Source organism: Eleutherodactylus coqui, chromosome 8, assembly GCF_035609145.1.
Source record: "Eleutherodactylus coqui strain aEleCoq1 chromosome 8, aEleCoq1.hap1, whole genome shotgun sequence".
In the NCBI taxonomy this organism is placed as follows: Eukaryota; Metazoa; Chordata; class Amphibia; order Anura; family Eleutherodactylidae; genus Eleutherodactylus; species Eleutherodactylus coqui.
In genome coordinates this window covers 5,436,967-5,455,766 of record NC_089844.1, presented here as the reverse complement: position 1 = coordinate 5,455,766, position 18,800 = coordinate 5,436,967, and the positions used below count along the sequence as shown (strand labels likewise).

The 18,800-nt window shown below is 52.4% G+C and overlaps 1 protein-coding gene across 1 annotated transcript in view; it reads left to right on the top strand.

Moving 5' to 3' along the window:
• The window catches only part of MAP3K19 (mitogen-activated protein kinase kinase kinase 19), a 97,463-nt gene that overhangs the window by 449 nt on the left and 78,214 nt on the right, over nt 1-18,800 (top strand). The window contains exons 2-3 of the mRNA XM_066575140.1: nt 3,444-3,629; nt 8,283-8,437. Of these exons, the coding sequence (XP_066431237.1) occupies nt 3,450-3,629; nt 8,283-8,437 (335 nt within the window). The 5' untranslated portion in view covers nt 3,444-3,449. The remainder of the gene's footprint in view (nt 1-3,443; nt 3,630-8,282; nt 8,438-18,800) is intronic.

Below are 18,800 nucleotides of genomic sequence, written 5' to 3'. Positions count from 1 at the left end.
CTGCGGACAGGAAGCTTCTTGTAGAATGCGGTGCCGACATGTTCTGTGCAGCTGACAGGAAGGGGTCAGCGATTCATGCTGCTTGCACCAAATTCTGCCTCCCATCAGCCCATAAATCTGGCTCCATCTGACCAGGAGATGTTTTCCTGCTGCTCAGTGATACAAGTTTTGCGCTCTTTTGCCCGCTGGAGTCTTTCTGTCTCTCTTAGACACAATGGTGCTGGAGCTGATCGCCCGCTGTTATACCATCCGTGCGGAGGAACGGCGAGTTGTGTGTTCGGACACATTAGTTGGAGCTCCAGCGTTGTATTCAGCTGACTGTGCAGCCTGTTGGTCAGAACGATTCCTGACATCCTCCTCCGACCCCTTTCAGTGAGGAGTTGTTTCCGTCCGCAGGATCCCCTTCCGCTGGATGTTTTCCTCGATCGCGCCATTCTCTGTATACTCTCTGCACTGTTACATGATAAACCCCCGCGGTTGGCGGTGAGACCCCGGCTAGTCCAGCACTGATGACCGGCCTTGTTGGAAGTCGCTCCGATCGCTGGATCTTCCATCTAATGTGGATTCACAGAACACTGGTCATGTGACTTTATGCTGCACTCCAGGGGGGGGGGGGGGGGAGGCAATCGTGAGGCCGGGGCCGGTCAGTGGATGTCTGCAATGTACGTCCATGTTGGGGGGTTAGACTGATTCTTTGGGGGTCACCCCAATGTCTCCCTGAGAGTCGGCTGTGCGGGGTGACGAGGCCGCGGCCTCCATTCTCAGTAAGGCCTCATTCACACAGCCGCTCTTGTCGTCCCGCAGCGGTTTACCTTTTTGCGTGTTCGCCCGTATCTCACGCCCGCCGTCCTGCGCAGTGTAACCGCCTTACTCTTATATCTCTCATAATGGCATTGCGTCCCTCAGATGGGGGACAGCGGGGCCCTCAGATGGGGGACAGCGGGGCCCTCAGATGGGGGACAGCGGGGCCCTCAGATGGGGGACAGTGGGGCCCTCAGATGGGGGACAGTGGTGCCTTAGAAGGGAGATAGCGGGGCCCTCAGATGGGGGACAGCGGGGCCCTCAGATGGGGGACAGTGGGGCCTTAGAAGGGAGATAGCGGGGCCCTCAGACGGGGGACAACGGGGCCCTCAGACGGGGGACAGCGGGGCCTTCAGATGGAGGACAGCGGGGCCCTCAGAAGGGAGATAGCAGGGCCCTCAGATGGGGGATAGTGGAGCCTAAGAAGGGAGATAGCAGGGCCCTCAGATGGGGGATAGTGGAGCCTTAGAAGGGAGATAGCAGGGCCCTCAGATGGGGGATAGTGGAGCCTAAGAAGGGAGATAGCAGGGCCCTCAGATGGGGGATAGTGGAGCCTTAGAAGGGAGATAGCAGGGCCCTCAGACGGGGGGACAGCGGGGCCCTCAGAAGGGAGATAGCAGGGCCCTCAGATGGGGGACAGCGGGGCCCTCAGATGGGGGACAGCGGGGCCATAGAAGGGAGATAGCGGGGCCCTCAGATGGGGGACAGCGGGGTCCTCAGATGGGGGACAGCGGGGCCCTCAGATGGGGGACAGTGGGGCCTTAGTAGGGAGATAGCGGGGCGCTCAGATGGGGGACAGCGGGGCCCTCAGATGGGGGACAGCGGGGCCCTCAGACGGGAGACAGCGGGGCCATCAGATGGAGGACAGCGGGGCCCTCAGAAGAGAGATAGCAGGGCCCTCAGATGGGGGACAGTGGAGCCTTAGAAGGGAGATAGCAGGGCCCTCAGACGGGGGACAGCGGGGCCCTCAGAAGGGAGATAGCAGGGCCCTCAGATGGGGGACAGCGGGGCCCTCAGACGGGAGACAGCGGGGCCTTCAGATGGAGGACAGCGGGGCCCTCAGAAGAGAGATAGCAGGGCCCTCAGATGGGGGACAGTGGAGCCTTAGAAGGGAGATAGCAGGGCCCTCAGACGGGGGACAGCGGGGCCCTCAGAAGGGAGATAGCAGGGCCCTCAGATGGGGGACAGCGGGGCCCTCAGAAGGGAGATAGCAGGGCCCTCAGATGGGGGACAGTGGAGCCTTAGAAGGGAGATAGCGGAGCCCTCAGACGGGGGACAGCGGGGCCCTCAGATGGGGGACAGTGGGGCTTTAGAAGGGAGATAGCAGGGCCCTCAGACGGGGGACAGTGGAGCCTTAGAAGGGAGATAGCGGAGCCCTCAGACGGGGGACAGCGGGGCCCTCAGAAGGGAGATAGCGGGGCCCTCAGATGGGGGACAGTGGGGCCTTAGAAGGGAGATAGCGGGGCCCTCAGATGGGGGACAGTGGAGCCTTAGAAGGGAGATAGCGGAGCCCTCAGACGGGGGACAGCGGGGCCTTAGAAGGGAGATAGCAGGGCCCTCAGATGGGGGACAGTGGGGCCTTAGAAGGGAGATATCGGGGCCCTCAGACAGGAGATAACGGGACCCTCAGACAGGAGGTAGCAGGGCCCTCAGATGGTGGACAGCAGGGCCCTCAGAAGGGAGATAGGAGGCCCTTGGAAGGGGGATAGCGGGGCCCTCGGAAGGGGGACAGCGGGGCCCTCAGACGGGGGACAGTGGGGCCTAAGAAGGGAGATAGCAGGGCCCTCAGATGGGGGACAGCGGGGCCCTCAGATGGGGGACAGCGGGGCCTAAGAAGGGAGATAGCAGGGCCCTCAGACGGGGGACAGCGGGGCCCTCAGACGGGGGACAGCGGGGCCCTCAGACGGGGGACAGCGGGGCCCTCAGACGGGGGACAGCGGGGCCCTCAGATGGGGGACAGTGGGGCCTAAGAAGGGAGATAGCGGGGCCCTCAGGCGGGGGACAGTGGGGCCATAGAAGGGAGATAGCGGGGCCCTCAGACGGGGGACAGCGGGGCCCTCAGACGGGGGACAGCGGGGCCCTCAGACGGGGGACAGCGGGGCCCTCAGACGGGGGACAGCGGGGCCCTCAGATGGGGGACAGTGGGGCCTAAGAAGGGAGATGGCGGGGCCCTCAGGCGGGGGACAGTGGGGCCATAGAAGGGAGATAGTGGGGCCCTCAGATGGGGGACAGCGTGGCCCTCAGATGGTGGACAGCGGGGCCCTCAGACAGGGGACAGTGGGGCCTTAGAAGGGAGATAGCAGGGCCCTCAGATGGGGGACAGCGGAGCTCTCAGATAGGGGACAGTGGGGCCTTAGAAGGGAGATAGCAGGGCCCTCAGACGGGGGACAGCGGGGCCCTCAGACGGGGGACAGTGGGGCCCTCAGACGGGGGACAGCGGGGCCCTCAGATGGGAGACCGTTAGCAATGGGAATATACATAAAGTTCTGGATTTAGTTTTAATGAAGCGGGATTATCAGCGGGGCCTCATTTACGAGAAAGCTCTATAAACGCGTGCCGCCCCCTGCGCCGCGACCACGGACACAGCGCCAACAAGCCGACTGTATGTTCCCTGCCTGTGTTCACATGTGATTACTCCCCAGGAGTTGATGATGGAGGACGCGGCGCACCGTGGAGAATCAATTTTGCCGTTTCTGGAGGCGGCTGCAAAGGGCGACGGGGAAGAAATGATGAGAAGCCTCAACGCTGATCCCAGTCTTATACACCGTCCACATCGAGACACCGGAAGCACGGCCCTAATAGAGGCGGCTGCGGGGCACCAACCGGAGGTGAGACCACGAACTACACATTATGGAGATGTAGCAGAGCTGGATGGTTTACTGTGGGATGTTGTCTGGCTTCTGCTTTTACATGGGACTGCAGTATTTGCACACCACCGTTAGTGCAGGTTTTGACTTGCAATCAGCTGCCTACAGTAAATGCGGCACTCGGTCCCCTGAGGGGATGTGGCTGATCTCGGGTATACTAGAGGGGCTCTTCTTCAGGGTCCTCATTATCCCGAGTGGAGGTGACTACATGTAGCGTCTCCCTCTTTGGAAGTCTCGTCCTCTCCTGCATGCCGCAGACCACACATTGAATCATAGAATCATAGACTGGTAGAGTTGGAAGGGACCTCCAAGGCCATCGGGACCTCCGGGGTCATCGGGTCCTCCAAGGCCATCGGGACCTCCGGGGTCATTGGGTCCGACCCCCTGCTCAGTGCAGGATCACTAAATCCTCCCACACAGATATTTATCCAGCCTCTGAACTCTTCCATTGAAGGAGAACTCCCCACCTCCCGTGACAACCTGTTCCACTCATTAATCCCCCTCACTGTCTAATATCTAATCTGTGTCTCCTCCCTCTCAGTTTCATTCCATTGCTTCTAGTCTTTCCTTGTACAGATGAGAATAGGGCTGATCCCTCTGCACTGTGACAGCCCTTCAGATATTTGTAGACCGCTACTAAGTCTCCTCTCAGCCTTCTCTTCTGCTAAACATTCCCAGATCCTTTAACCGTTCCTCATAGGACATGATTTGCAGACCGCTCACCATCTTGGTAACTCTTCTCTGAACTTGCTCCAGTTTGTCTATGTCTTTTTTAAAGTGGGGTGCCCAGAACTGGACCCAGTATTCCAGATGAGGTCTGACTAAGGAGGAGTAGAGGGGATAATGACCTCATGTGATCTAGACTCTATGCTTCTCTTAATACATCCCAGAATTGTGTTTGCCTTTTTGGCTGCTGCATCACATTGTTGACTCATGTTCAGTCTATGATCTAGTAGTATACCCATGTCTTTTTCACATGTGCTGCTGCTTAGCCCAATTCCTCCCATTCTGTATGTGCTTTCTTCATTTTTCTTGCCCAGATGTAGGACTTTGCATTTCTCCTTGTTAAACACCATGCTGTTAGTCGCCGACCACTGTGCAAGCTTTTCTAGATCTTTTTGAATACTATATCTCTATTCCCAATTGTTAGCTATCCCTCCTAGCTTTGTGTCATTGGCAAAGTTTCACATCAATTCCCTCCTCCAGATCATTTATAACAATGTTGGCCACCACTGGGCCAAGGACAGAGCCTTGTGGTACCCCACTTGATACATTCTTCCACTTGGATGTGCAGCCATTTATGACCACTCTTTGGGTATGATCACTCAGCCGGTTGTGAATCCACCTAACAGTTGCCTTGTCAATCCCAGATTTGGTCATTTTTCAATAAGTATGGTATGAGATACTTTGTCAAATGCTTTACTAAGGTCAAGATATACTATATCCACTGCATTTCCCTGATCAACCAGTCAGTGATACTACCATAGAAGGAAATTAGATTAGTCTGGCATGACTTGCTTGTTACAAACCCATGCTGGCTCTGGTTAATTACTCCATTCCCATCCAAGTACTTGCATACATGCTGTTTAATAATGTGTTCACAGATCTTTCCCGGTGTAGAAGTGAGGCTCACAGGCCTGTAGTTTCCTGGATCCACCTTCTTCCCTTTTTTGAAGATGGGGACAACATTTGCCCTTTTGCAATCTTCTGGGACTTCTCCTGTTCTCCAGGAATTTTCACAGATTATGGCGAGTGGTTCAGCAATTACCTCCGCTGCTTCCTTTAGTATCCTAGGATGTAATCCATCTGGACCTTGTGACTTGAATTCATGTAAGTTAGCTAAGTGTTCCCTCACCATCTCTCTGCTTACAGATAGCCTGCATTCTTGTATCCCCAAATAGCACAGGGAAGATCAGCTGATGTTACATCTACTTTCTGATAGAAAAAAGATACAAAATAGGAATGTAAAAGTTCTTCCTTCTCACCATCATTCTTAACCAATTCCCCATTTTCATCCTGTAAGCATCCAATAGCATCTTTGACTTTGCTTTTGACCCCCCCCCCCCCCCCCCAAATCCTTGTTTATTGCTTTTGGCCTCTGTTACAAGCCTCAGTTCATTATCAGCTTTATCTTTTCTGACACTTGCCCTACAGTTTCTGCAGACCCCATTATATTCTTCTTTAGATATTCCCCCCTCTTCCCATTTGATAAACATATTTTTCTTCCTCTTTAACATGTGTACAAGTTCTGTGTTCATCAATCCGGGGTTTCTTTAACCCATTTAGGACCAAGCACAGTAAATATATACGGCGCCTGGTCCCAGGCTTTAAGCCCAGCCGTATGTAAAATTACTGCAGTGATTTAAGCCTCCTGCTCTGCAGTCAATCAGAGACAGGACGGGTTGTCAGCTTTTAGTAACAGCTTATAACCCGGAGAAGTCAGGAGGGGGTTGAACCCTCTCTGCCTTTTCTTTCCCCAAGTACTCAGCACTCAAGAGCACTATGTACTGAAAAGTAAAATGGGAATTATAACTTCCACTACGGGTGCCCAGAGGTCACGTGACCGCCGGGACTCCCTGCTATAGCTCTGCCAGTGACTAATCTTTCTCCCTGTAACTAGGGCTCCTATGGACGCCCTAGCTACAGTAGGAAAGTGACGTCATGGGGGACATAGATGGTAAAAAACATAATTACAGAATAAACAACCATATATACATAAGAAAGAAAATAACCCCAAACCGTCACCATATGCACCCTGTCATCCAAACTTCTTCCTACATTCTGATTGAAGTGCAGCACTCCAGAGGGGTGACCCTGGCCACGCGGTTACCGTGAAGAGCGGAGAGGGATAAGTGATGGCGTGTCACGGTGGCACTTACCAGGCTCTGGTCCCGGAGGGATGCTCGCAGCCAAGGCCAGAGTAGGACTGCAGGCCAGCTTCCACACTCCTTTGACAGGGAATGCCAACAAAGAGGATGAGGGGGGTTGTAGTAGATATCACTCGTGACGCCACCGTTCCCACACACCGGTATGCTGCATGGCGGAGTAATAAACACAGAGATTTGTGTATAGTACCTCGGGTCCCCAGGAATGGTTAGGGCCCAGTATAACATTTACTTGCAATAAACTTGAGGGCTCCTGCACGCTGGCGAGGGTAATGTCAGGATGTGATTGATGCCCCGATATTGCTCTCGCAATCCTTCTGGAAGTTCTGGATACGAGGCGATTCTGCAGGGAAACCGCCTCCCACCTCGGCAGGGCTGAAGGAATCTCCTGCTGTGGCAGCAGCGCCAACCCCATTGAAATCAATTGGACATGATCGCGATCCTCTACCACTACTTTGGGGGGGGAGCCTTGAAATATTTCAAGCCCCACCCACCCCCTGAAAATAATACATGATTGTTGAAAAACCAAATAAAAAATACTAATACATCACTTGGAAAGCATGTCTTCTTGCAGGTGCTGGCACTCTTCATCTCCTTGTCTTCCGACAGGGGAATTGAAAATCCCCGCCCCCTGAAAGTGCTGCCTCTGATTGGCTGAGCACTTTGACCAATCAGAGGCAGTGCTCATTCAATGAATGACAGCTGTGCGCTACCTCTGATTGGTTACAGGGCTCAGTCAATCAGAGACAGCGCTTTCAGGGGGCGGGGATTTTTAAATTCCCTGCTGGAAGACAAGGCGTAGAAGACTCCTGGGGACCTGCAGGAAGACGCGCCAGAGATGACAGCGCTTCCCGGGTGATGTATTAGTATTTTGTTTTTCAACAGTCACGGATTACTTTCGGGGAGGGGGCCTAATATTTCAAGCCACGCCCCCAAAATCCTTGCCATGGGGAGTCCCCTGTCAATGCTGGGGGTCTGTGCACTTTTCTGCAGGTGATTGCCCTTCTTCTGGACTGCAGAGCAGATGTCACATTCTGCAATCCTGCAAGCCCGAGCGCTGTGCATATGGCGAATGATGGCGACCGCTTACAGCTGCTGTCCACTGACATAAGGACCTCATTTCCACAGCTCTGCATGATGCAGGCCGCATGGCAAGAAGACCTGCAGAGCATTCAGCACCTTCTGGTCAGTGTCCTGCTGCCTGCAGACCAGGTCTTAGACACCTTCAGCCTTGCGAAACTACAACTCCCAGCATTTTCTGAGAGCTGCTGGCTGTGAGGTCATGCTGAGTGGTGACATCCCCAAAAAGATGGAGACAACCATCTTGAAGGGGCTGTCCAGTTACCTATCCTTAGGACAGACCATCAATAGTAGATCAGCAGAAGTCTGCTGTCCAGGACTAATCAGCTGTTCTCTAGGCTGATGCGTTCAAGCACTGAACTGATTTCTGCATGAAGCAGACAGCGCCATTTACACTGCAGTGGCCAGGCCTGGTATAACAAGCCATTCACATTAAGAGGAATTTTGTGTGTCATGTCAAATCTGGCTACTGCAGTTGGAACGGCACTGTCTGCTTCATGCAGAAAACAACTCAGTGCAGAAGCTCACTGGCCCAGCGGACGGCCGATCCCAGGGCACCCCCAGCAGTAAGAGCTCATTTTTCACGGCTTCCCTGTGCTTCATGCGCTCCTGTGGTTTACTGTGTTCTTTCCCCTCTTTTGTCTTTCAGTCCATTGACCGTGGTCAGCATGTGCACAGTAGGAACGGACAAGCCCTGACGCCACTCATGTTGGTGCTCCAAACCGTGGACCTGTTTGACAGCCTGACGCTGAGCTCTGACTACAGACCCGTGGAGGTGCTACGACAACTTCTCCAGCGCCCCGCGTGAGTTCGCCGAGCTACAGATACGCGGTGCAGGGAAATATATTCACATCTGCGGAGAGGAGGAAAATCCCCATAGACATAGCTTGTATCAGTGGGGAGGACGGTGCACTGCTAGCCAAAGGGGAGGAGCTCCACAACCCGTCAAACAGTGTGCAGCAGTAGAAAAACATGGCTGCTACTTTTTGCATTCAGCACCCGCCTGTAATCACTCAGCAACTCCGTCCCGTTCACTTTAAGGAGTCAAGCTGCCAGAAACGACCCGCGACCGCTGTGTGCTGCAACTAAGCAGCCATGCTTTTAATTGTGGGAAGCCCCTTTAGATAGAATACGATGTACAATACCTATTAAGCTTCAGAGCTGCACTCGCTATACAGGATGTAACTCAGGTTCAGTAATGTATGTACACAGTGACTCCAGCAGCAGAATAGTGAGTACAGCTCTGGAGTATAATACAGGATGTAACTCGGGATCAGTACAGGATAAGTAATGTATGTACACAGTGACTCCAGCAGCAGAATAGTGAGTGCAGCTCTGGGGTATAATACAGGATGTAACTCAGGATCAGCATCGGATAAGTAATGTATGTACACAGTGACCCCACCAGCAGAATAGTGAGTGCAGCTCTGGAGTATAATACGTGATGTAACTCAGGATCAGTACAGGATAAGTAATGTATGTATACAGTGACTCCACCAGCAGAATAGTGAGTGCAGCTCTGGGGTATAATACAGGGTGTAACTCAGGGTCAGTACAGGATAAGTAATGTATGTACACAGTGACTCCACCAGCATAATAGTGAGTACAGCTCTGGAGTATAATACGGGATGTAACTCAGGAGCAGTACAGGATAAGTAATGTATGTATACAGTGACTCCACCAGCAGAATAGTGAGTGCAGCTCTGGAGTATAATACAGGATGTAACTCAGGATCAGTACAGGATAAGTAATGTATGTACACAGTGACTGCACCAGCAGAATAGTGAGTGCAGCTCTGCAGTATAATACAGGATAAGTAATGTATGTACACAGTGACTTCATCAGCAGAATAGTGAGTGCAGCTCTGGAGTATAATACAGGATGTAACTCAGGATCAGTACAGGATAAGTAATGTATGTACACAGTGACTCCACCAGCAGAATAGTGAGTGCAGCTCTGGGGTATAATACAGGATGTAACTCAGGATCAGTACAGGATAAGTAATGTATGTACACAGTGACTCCACCAGCAGAATAGTGAGTGCAGCTCTGGATTATAATACAGGATGTAACTCAGGATCAGTACAGGATAAGTAATGTATGTACACAGTGACTCCACCAGCAGAATAGTGAGTGCAGCTCTGGCGTATAATACAGGATGTAACTCAGGATCAGTACAGGATAAGTAATGTATGTACACAGTGACTCCACCAGCAGAATAGTGAGTGCAGCTCTGGAGGAAGGTTGTGTGTCTGAGAGCTCTGCTGGTTCCAGGGTGTGGTCTGCTTCTAGGGTGGAGACCTTGCTGAGAGCCCAGGAACAAGTGCACGTTTCTGGGCTACATTTGCCATGGAGTGCCGTGCTTCCCCCCTCCGGCTTCGGTCGGGAGGGGGGAGGAATGAACCCCAGGAGGGGAGAGGATCCAGTCGGGGTCCACGCAGCGTCACCCAGACTCCCCGGGAGGATGTGGATTATAGGAAAACCCGAAGCCAAACTAAAGCCAAGGTGAGTGCTGCAAAGGCACCTACAAGTGTCAGCTGGGGAGAGCGCAGCAAAGGTGAATCTGTTACTGCTATGGCATCTCGGATAGCTGCCAACATAAAAGACTATAAGGAGGTTGGTAGGCAGCTGCAGAAGTATCGCAGGGAACTGCAGACTGCCCTGAGCGATCTAGACAAAGCCCCACAGGGAAGAAAAAAGATCGCTGCAGCAGAAAAAGTTAAAGCCTGCAAGGAGGCTGTGGACTTCTACAAGGAGGAGAGATATAGAATACTCCAAGCCAGCGGCCCATTTAAAGAGAAGCTCCTAAATGATGAGCGATTTGCTGGAATGGCGCACGTGAGCAGCGACAGCAGCTCAGACGAGTCGGAGGATCCACAGGAGGGGATGGCGATATGCTCTGGGGAGCAGCCGTCCCTACAGCAGGGGGGAACTGCAGGGAGCAGCATTCCTGCTGAGCAGGTTAGCCTGCCCCCCACATCGGAGGAGTCCAGTGCTGAGGACGCGGACGCCGACAGCGACAGCAGCAGCGGTGAGGGGGCGCTCATCATGCAGCAAATCATGCTGCAGGAGTCCCCCGAAAGAATGCACAATATGTACTTTGGTGACGACATGCCTGAAACATCGGCAAGCAAAAAGAAACAGAAAAAAAAGATGAAGACCACCGTGCAGGAGAGGTTTGTGTACGTCACCAAGCACTCCGGTCCGGCCGCAAAGTCAGATCGGGGTGCTAGCCCTGGTATACCCCTAGTCCCGGGCTCTGCAGTGGGTCCGGTGCAGGGGACTGGGGAAGAGAGGGTTAATGCGGCCCAAAACTCCATTTCTGCTTGTGCCAGTAGTGGGAATGGAGGCAATAAGGAGGCAGAGAAGGTCCGTGGGAAAGATGGAATGAAGGGTCGCGGCCAATCCGGAGGTGCTGGTGCTGATGGTTGCCCTCCAGTGGGAGGGGGGGGCAGTCCGGCATCAGGTTCCACCAGTGGCGGCTTGGCTGTCCCTCCTGTGTCCCTAAAACGCCTGTCAGGTGTAGAGGGGGCGCAGTGGGTGGTGGCCAAGTCTGCCGATCCTCCCACCCATCATGATGGTAACGTCATAACAAATAAGCAGGTAAAAAGAACTGCAAGTCCCAGAATGGCCGGGAAAATGGACGGAGCTAGAGCTGCAGGAACAGCTCCTACAGAGCATAATGTTGGACTCAAGGCTAACTCTTTCAGTGCTGGTCTCCAGCCTCATCCAGCTGGAAAGTGTAACATTAAGAAAAAAGGTGAAGCAGGTCCTGGTCCAACAAAAGGAAAATGTATGAATGATGTGAATGGGACAACCGTTAGTGCTACCGCTGCCCCTGCTCCCGCTTCCGCTCCCGCAGAGGCTTCGGGAGCTCAGGATGCCCCCAATCCCCCGGGAGGTATGACATCGGCTGTACAGGAGGGTGGGGCTTCAGGTAGTAGTCAGGGGATGGGCCAGGATCCAGTCACCCCTCCGGCGGCGACAACAGCTGGTAGAAGTTATGCCAGTGTCGCCGCTGGAGGGAGGGGGGATGCGTCCTCCTCGTCTTTGGGCTCTGGGGACGGCGTTTTGCAACAGCGCCTCCTGGAGGCCTTGAGGAGGGGGGAGAGCTCGATGAATGTAGGGGGCAGAGTTGTGGATTTGTCTCTCTGGGTGGAGAGACATGGTCTTGGTGCCTTCCGAGAACAAAGGGGGGAGACCGTCTGGTCCCTGCCGACAACCGGGCAGGACATTGGCCGTAGGAATGTGGCTCGTCTTCAGTGGAGAGGCAATGACGCATGCCCATCCAGGAGTAAGGTGGTGGAGCTTCTGCTGAAGATGGGTTTCAGGGCAATTGACATCTATGCCCTGATCCATCCTTATGGCACGTCTGAGTTCGACATCAGCTTTGCTCGCCCGGAGGGCCTGGAGCTCTTCTGGGGGAATTATGAGCTGATGAAGGACGAGCCCGGCTGGCGCGGTTTCGCTGCACAAGTGGTAACCCGCCAGACTGGAGTCAAGAGAGTGACCGTTTTGACTCGTAACGAGTCCCTCTCTTGTTACGATATCATGACTTGGATAAGTCGGTACGGAGAGGTGGTGGATATGCCCAATAAGAACCGGGATGAACACGGCATCTGGTCCGGAGCCTGGACGTTTATGGTAAAACTTAAGCGTTCAGGGAATTCGGTGGCCCACATACCATCCGCAGCCTTCCTTGGCAGGGATCGTATCTTGGCCTTCTACCAGGGGCAGCCGAAGCTCTGTCACAAGTGCGGCGACCCCACACATTTGAGTGCAGCCTGTAATGTCATCAAGTGCGCTCTGTGTGGCGAGGTAGGTCATCTTGCGGCATCTTGTACAGAGATTAGGTGTCACCTGTGTGGTGACCTCGGTCACCCATTCAGTCGCTGTCCGCGCTCTTTCGCCAATGCGGTCATGGCCCCAGCGGAGGAGAGCCGTGAGGTTGCTTCTGCAGGGGAGGGGACCAGCAGAGGTGAGGGAGCCCAGGAGCCAAGGAAGAACAAACATGCTGGGGCAGCCAAGCTAAGGCGCCAAGAGAAGCGCGGAAGGGGCAGGGAGCTGGTGGAAACCCAGGTGGCAGGTGGGTCAATGCTGGCCCCTGCTCCGGATGCAAATCATGTGGCTGAGGCTCCAGGGGACAGGGAGCTGGATGAGGAGGTCAGGAGGATCCAAAGGGAGGAGGCTGCCACTTATTCAGATTCTTCCCACTATGAAAGTGTGGGTGAGGGCAAGGATGAGTGGCAAAAGAAAAAGCGCAAGCAGGGCTCCAAGAAAATGAAAAAAAGGGAAGGGAAATCTTCCCCTGCAACGGGCCAGGTGCAGGAAGGCAATCCAAACTCTCCTCTTGTTGGGCTCTCCAACAGGTACCAAGCTCTCTCGTCCTCGGAGGAGGCAGAGGTGGCCAGGACAAGCGTGGGGCCTACAGGGGGTGCTGAGCCTTCCTCTTGTGGGGGTTTGGTGACCTCCAGGGGGAGGGCTGGCCCAGAGCCCAGTGGCAAGGAGGACGAGGTTGAGGAGCCCCTTGCCATGGACCTTTCAGTGTCCAAGAAACGTGGCAAGGGGTCATCCTCAGACCCTGATGAGAAGGGGGGTGGGAAGAAGAAAGCCATCTAACTCGATCACCAATGATGGCGGCACCCACTCCGTTGACGCTGGCATCCATTAATGTTGCCAGCATTAAATCTGATATGGCTAGATTTGCGGCCTTTGATTTTCTCGGCCGCGTTGAAGCCGACATTTTGTTTTTGCAAGAGACCAGGCTGCCAAATTTGGCAGCTGTGCATAAGGCAAGGAGGGAATGGAGGTCTGGTCCATCTTACTGGTCTCTTGCGGCCGAGCCATATAGCGGAGTGGCGGTACTTTTTACTGCAGCGGTTGAATGCCGACGGGTTATCGAGTTAGAAATAGGGAGGTGCCTGATTCTGGATGTTCTCATGAAGGGACAAGAGCTTCGGCTAATCAACATCTATGGTCCCCAAACCAAGCGGGACCGCAAGGATCTCTTTATGAGGATCAAGCCGTACCTTTTTACCAGTCGGCAGGTGATCTTTGGGGGTGACTTTAACGCAGTCACGAGGACCCGTGACAGGGGAGGCTCCCTAGGCAAGCTGACTTATGATAGCGTCGCGCTTAATAGCATAGCTAGCGAAGCTCGCCTGGTGGATGTCCACATCCGGCACACCCCAGGCCACGCGGGTTTCACCTATTATAGAGGCGAGTGCAGGTCTAGAATAGACAGGTTTTATTTGAAGGAGGAAGCCATCTCTTCACCAGTTTCTGTTGTTGAGGTGGAATTCTCCGACCACTGTCTGATTTTGTTTTCCCTGAATGTTGCAGAGACCCCCCGGATGGGTAGAGGCTTATGGAGGCTGAATTCATCACTCCTGGAGGAAGCAGAGATAAGACAGTCCTTTGAGGATTTTCTGCAGAGCCAGGTACCATTACTGGATCTTTGTAGCAGTAAGTCAGAGTGGTGGGAGATGCTCAAGATCAGGGCGGCGAGGTTCTTCCGCCAGCTCTCTAGCCTCAGGAGCCTGAGTAAGTACCGTCTTTACCAGGGCCTGAGGAGGAAACTCGAACATCTCGTCTCGACTGGAGGTAGCCGCGAGGAGATCTCCAGAGTGAAGTCTTTGCTCAAAGGTTGCCAGTATAATAGGCACGCATCTTTGGTTTTTGAGAGGGACTTCGGGAAGTACCACTCACCTGACCCTTACAGAAACTGCAAGATGTCAGTGAATCGTAAAGTTGTCACTGGACTGATCGACGGTACGGGATCTCTGAACAGGTCCAGATCAGGGATTCTGGAAGTCATCAGATCCTTCTACTCGCACCTTTTGAGAAAGAGGGATCTAGATCCAGATGTGATGTCGGCTTTCCTGGCTGAAGCTGTTCCTGAGCCAGGGGATGACATCTCCCTTAATGTTTTGACAGAGGAGATCAACATAGAGGAAGTTAAACTGGCGATTGATGGGCTTGCGCTCAAAAAATCGCCAGGACCGGATGGCTTAACATCTGAGTACTATAAGACCTTTAAGGACCTCTTGAGTCCCCTCTTGACTGAGGTTTTCAATGAGTGTCTTTCCTCGGACACTCTCCCAAAGTCAATGAGGAGGTCGGCTTTGATCCTTCTGTCAAAGGGTAAAGACTCGAGCCGTATTGAGAACTGGCGTCCCATAGCGCTTCTCAATACGGACAGGAAGGTTCTGGCAAAAGTGCTGTTTAATCGGCTGGTCAAGTTTGCACCCCGGCTCCTCTCGGGCGCCCAGCATTGCTCTGTTCCAGGCCGTAGCACCTTTAGTGCTGTTCTAGGTGTCCGGGAGGCAGTGGAGCAGGGTAGGGCTGGTCACTGGGAGGGGTACCTGCTGTCCTTGGATCAGGCCAAAGCGTTTGATCGGGTTAATCACGAGTACCTCTGGTCTGTTCTTCTGAGATATGGCCTGCCAGTGGGGTTTGTCAATTGGCTCAGGACATTGTACGCGGGGGCTGAGACTTTCCCGCTAGTGAACGGTTGGGTCGGCCACCCATTTGAGGTTGGGTCTGGCGTCCGTCAGGGTTGTCCTCTGAGCCCCTTGCTGTACGTGTTTGCCATTGATCCTTTCCTTAGGATGATTGATGGTGGGCCTATGGCGGGGGTCGGGATGGATCAGGCGGTGCCGGAAGCCGCCCTCAGGGTGGCAGCGTACGCTGATGACGTCACCGTCTTTGTGTCCTCGAGGGGGGAGGCAGAGTACGTGATGGCAGAGGTGGATCGCTACTCGGAAGCATCCGGGTCCGGCATCAACTGGGATAAGTGCGAAAGTCTCTGGTTAGGAAGGGGAGATCCTACATTTGGTCTCCCGGACACCCTTCCAGTGCCCCAGGACTCGGCTAAAGTTCTCGGCATCAAATTTGGCCGGGGAGATTACCCCATGCAAAATTGGGTGGTCAGGCTCGATGGTGCCACTCAGAAGGTGGCCCAGTGGAAGGGTTGGTCTTTGACCCTTCGGGAAAGGGTTAACCTGATCAAAACATACCTCCTCCCTTTATTCATCTACCTGGGCAGCGTATGCATTTTGCCAGAACCTCTCTGGACCCGGGTCTACAACCTGTTCTTCCTAATGTTGTGGGGGAACAGGTTGAACCTAATTAGGAGAGATGTCACATATCGCACGAGGAGACTAGGGGGGTTAGCTATGGTCAACCCCGTGGTGTTTCTCGTAAACACCTTTGTTAAGATCAATATAGGCAACCTCTGGCAAGAGAGGGCTCCTCCGTGGGTATTCTCCTGTTGGGGATGGCTTCGGCCTTTCTTCCAGGAATGGGAGACAGGAGGGCGAGTGAAGGATCTTCGCACGCCGCACGGGCATCTTCCGGCTTACGCTACCGTGGTTCTGAAGATGATACGTCGGTGGGGTCTGGGGATGTGGGAGATCAGAACTCTGTCGAGGAAACTCCTCGATAAGAGGGTTCTGTTGACCCATTTCCAGAAGCCCCTGGCGCTCAAGGACTGCCCAAGTCGGGACCTGGAGGGAGGGTTACGTTTATTGAATTCTGACAGGATCCCCTTGAAGTTTTGGGACTTGACTTGGCGCTGTTTCCACGGGAGACTGTATGTAAGGGGCAACTTGAAGAGCAGGCCACTGGTGGATAGGGGTTGCCCCCGCCAGGAGTGCAGCAACGTACTGGAAAGCATGGAGCATTTCCTGCTTCAGTGTCCCTTTAATACAGAGGTGTACAAACGGGTGGGAGCCTCCATTGGTTGGCCCAGGTTGGCACGCCTCTCGTATGCGGAATGGGTCTATGGGGCATTCGGGGACCTTGGTCGCAGGGACCGGTGCACTTTATTCTTAGTCAGCCTAGTGGTCAGGTTTCACATTTGGAATGCACGGTGTCTAGTTTCGACGGAAGAGAAAATCCTCCCCGTGGATGAGGTGAATAGAAACATCCTGGGTGACCTGGTGAAGGTGCGCTCTCTGGATTATGAGAGGTTGGGCACGACTAAGGCCTCTCTCCTATGGAGAGGGTTTGTATTTCGCTAGGGACAGTCTTCTTATTGATAGGGTCTTTGTAGGGACAGAATAGGGAGAGGTAGGGACAGTTTCTCTGGAGTAAGTTTTAGGGAAGGAGTAGGGACATTGTAGGGACAGATTAACTATAGGGATAGTTTTTCTCTATTTGGTCGGTGCCCGGCTTATCATATCCAGTCCTTGTGGAGGGCTGAGTGTGACACTAGTAGAGTTTTTGTTTTCGGTCAAAGATAAAGTATGTACGGCTGCAGGTAACTGAACCTTAGGCTTTCGGGTATTAATATGTAGTGTTGGTTTGTAGTTGTGTAGTATAAGAGATGTTATATGTTATGTTATGTTATGTTTTGTTTTGTATATAGGGTTAGGGGTTATAGATAGGTTGGGTGGGGGATTTATGCCTCAGCCGTAGCTTGACACGTCCCGGACAATGAACACTGGGCACGGACTGTTGGTGCGGGCGTGGCCCTCAGGCTGCGGCGGGCAGGGTGTGTGTATGCGGTGCAGCTCGGCTCGTCCTGGACATAGACATTGAGCACGGACTTGGGATGCAGGCGTGGCTCCCAGGCTGCACCGTAGGGGGTTGTTTGGGGTGTGTGGTGGTTTGGTCTGGATATAGGGTTAGTTTAGGATTATGTAAGGTTTTATTTTTTTAGGTGGTGGGCATTAAAAAAAAAAAAAAAAATTAAAAAATTTATAAAAAAAAAAAAAAAACTTGCAAAAAATAAAAAAAAAAAAAAAAAAAAGGTATTGGGTTGTTCTTATTGTTACTACTTTTGTTATTTGCATTATTGTTATTATATAATTGCTTTGGTTATTAGTCGTTTTCTTTCTTCTTTTTTTGGGATTTCAGGCTGGATCCTGTGAGTTAGGGATGTTTTCTCACGTGTGTATATTGTTATATGTAGTATGTAGTGTATATGTATTGGTGAGGATGAGTGAGTGTAGTTTTGGAGTGCAGGTTGGTGTAGTGTGCGGTGTGTATTGTTTGGACCAGATGGACCTTTTGCTTTTGTTCCTTTGTCCTGAAGTAAGGCAAAGTCCAGTTAACACAAGTGATGATTTGGTTTGGTTTTATGTTTATGTCTTATGCCAAGTGAGCGATATTTATGTTCTGTTTATTGTTATGTTTTTCACTTTTATAATAAAAAGATCTACAGGATAAGTAATGTATGTACACAGTGACTTCATCAGCAGAATAGTGAGTGCAGCTCTGGAGTATAATACAGGATGTAACTCAGGATCAGTACAGGATAAGTAATGTATGTACACAGTGACTCCACCAGCAGAATAGTGAGTGCAGCTCTGGGGTATAATACAGGATGTAACTCAGGATCAGTACAGGATAAGTAATGTATGTACACAGTGACTTCATCAGCAGAATAGTGAGTGCAGCTCTGGAGTATAATACAGGATGTAACTCAGGATCAGTACAGGATAAGTAATGTATGTACACAGTGACTCCACCAGCAGAATAGTGAGTGCAGCTCTGGGGTATAATACAGGATGTAACTCAGGATCAGTACAGGATAAGTAATGTATGTACACAGTGACTCCACCAGCAGAATAGTGAGTGCAGCTCTGGATTATAATACAGGATGTAACTCAGGATCAGTACAGGATAAGTAATGTATGTACACAGTGACTCCACCAGCAGAATAGTGAGTGCAGCTCTGGCGTATAATACAGGATGTAACTCAGGATCAGTACAGGATAAGTAATGTATGTACACAGTGACTCCACCAGCAGAATAGTGAGTGCAGCTCTGCAGTATAATACAGGATGTAACTCAGGAGCAGTACAGGATAAGTAATGTATGTACGCAGTGACTCCACCGCCAGCAGAATAGTGAGTGCAGCTCTGCAGTATAATTCAGGATGTAACTCAGGGTCAGTGCAGGATAAGTAATGTATGTATACAGTGACTCCACCAGCAGAATAGTGAGTGCAGCTCTGCAGTATAATTCAGGATGTAACTCAGGGTCAGTACAGGATAAGTAATGTATGTACACAGTGACTCCACCAGCAGAATAGTGAGTGCAGCCCTGGAGTATAATACAGGATGTAACTCAGGATCAGTACAGGATAAGTAATGTATGTACACAGTGACTCCACCAGCAGAATAGTGAGTGCAGCTCTGGGGTATAATACAGGGTGTAAC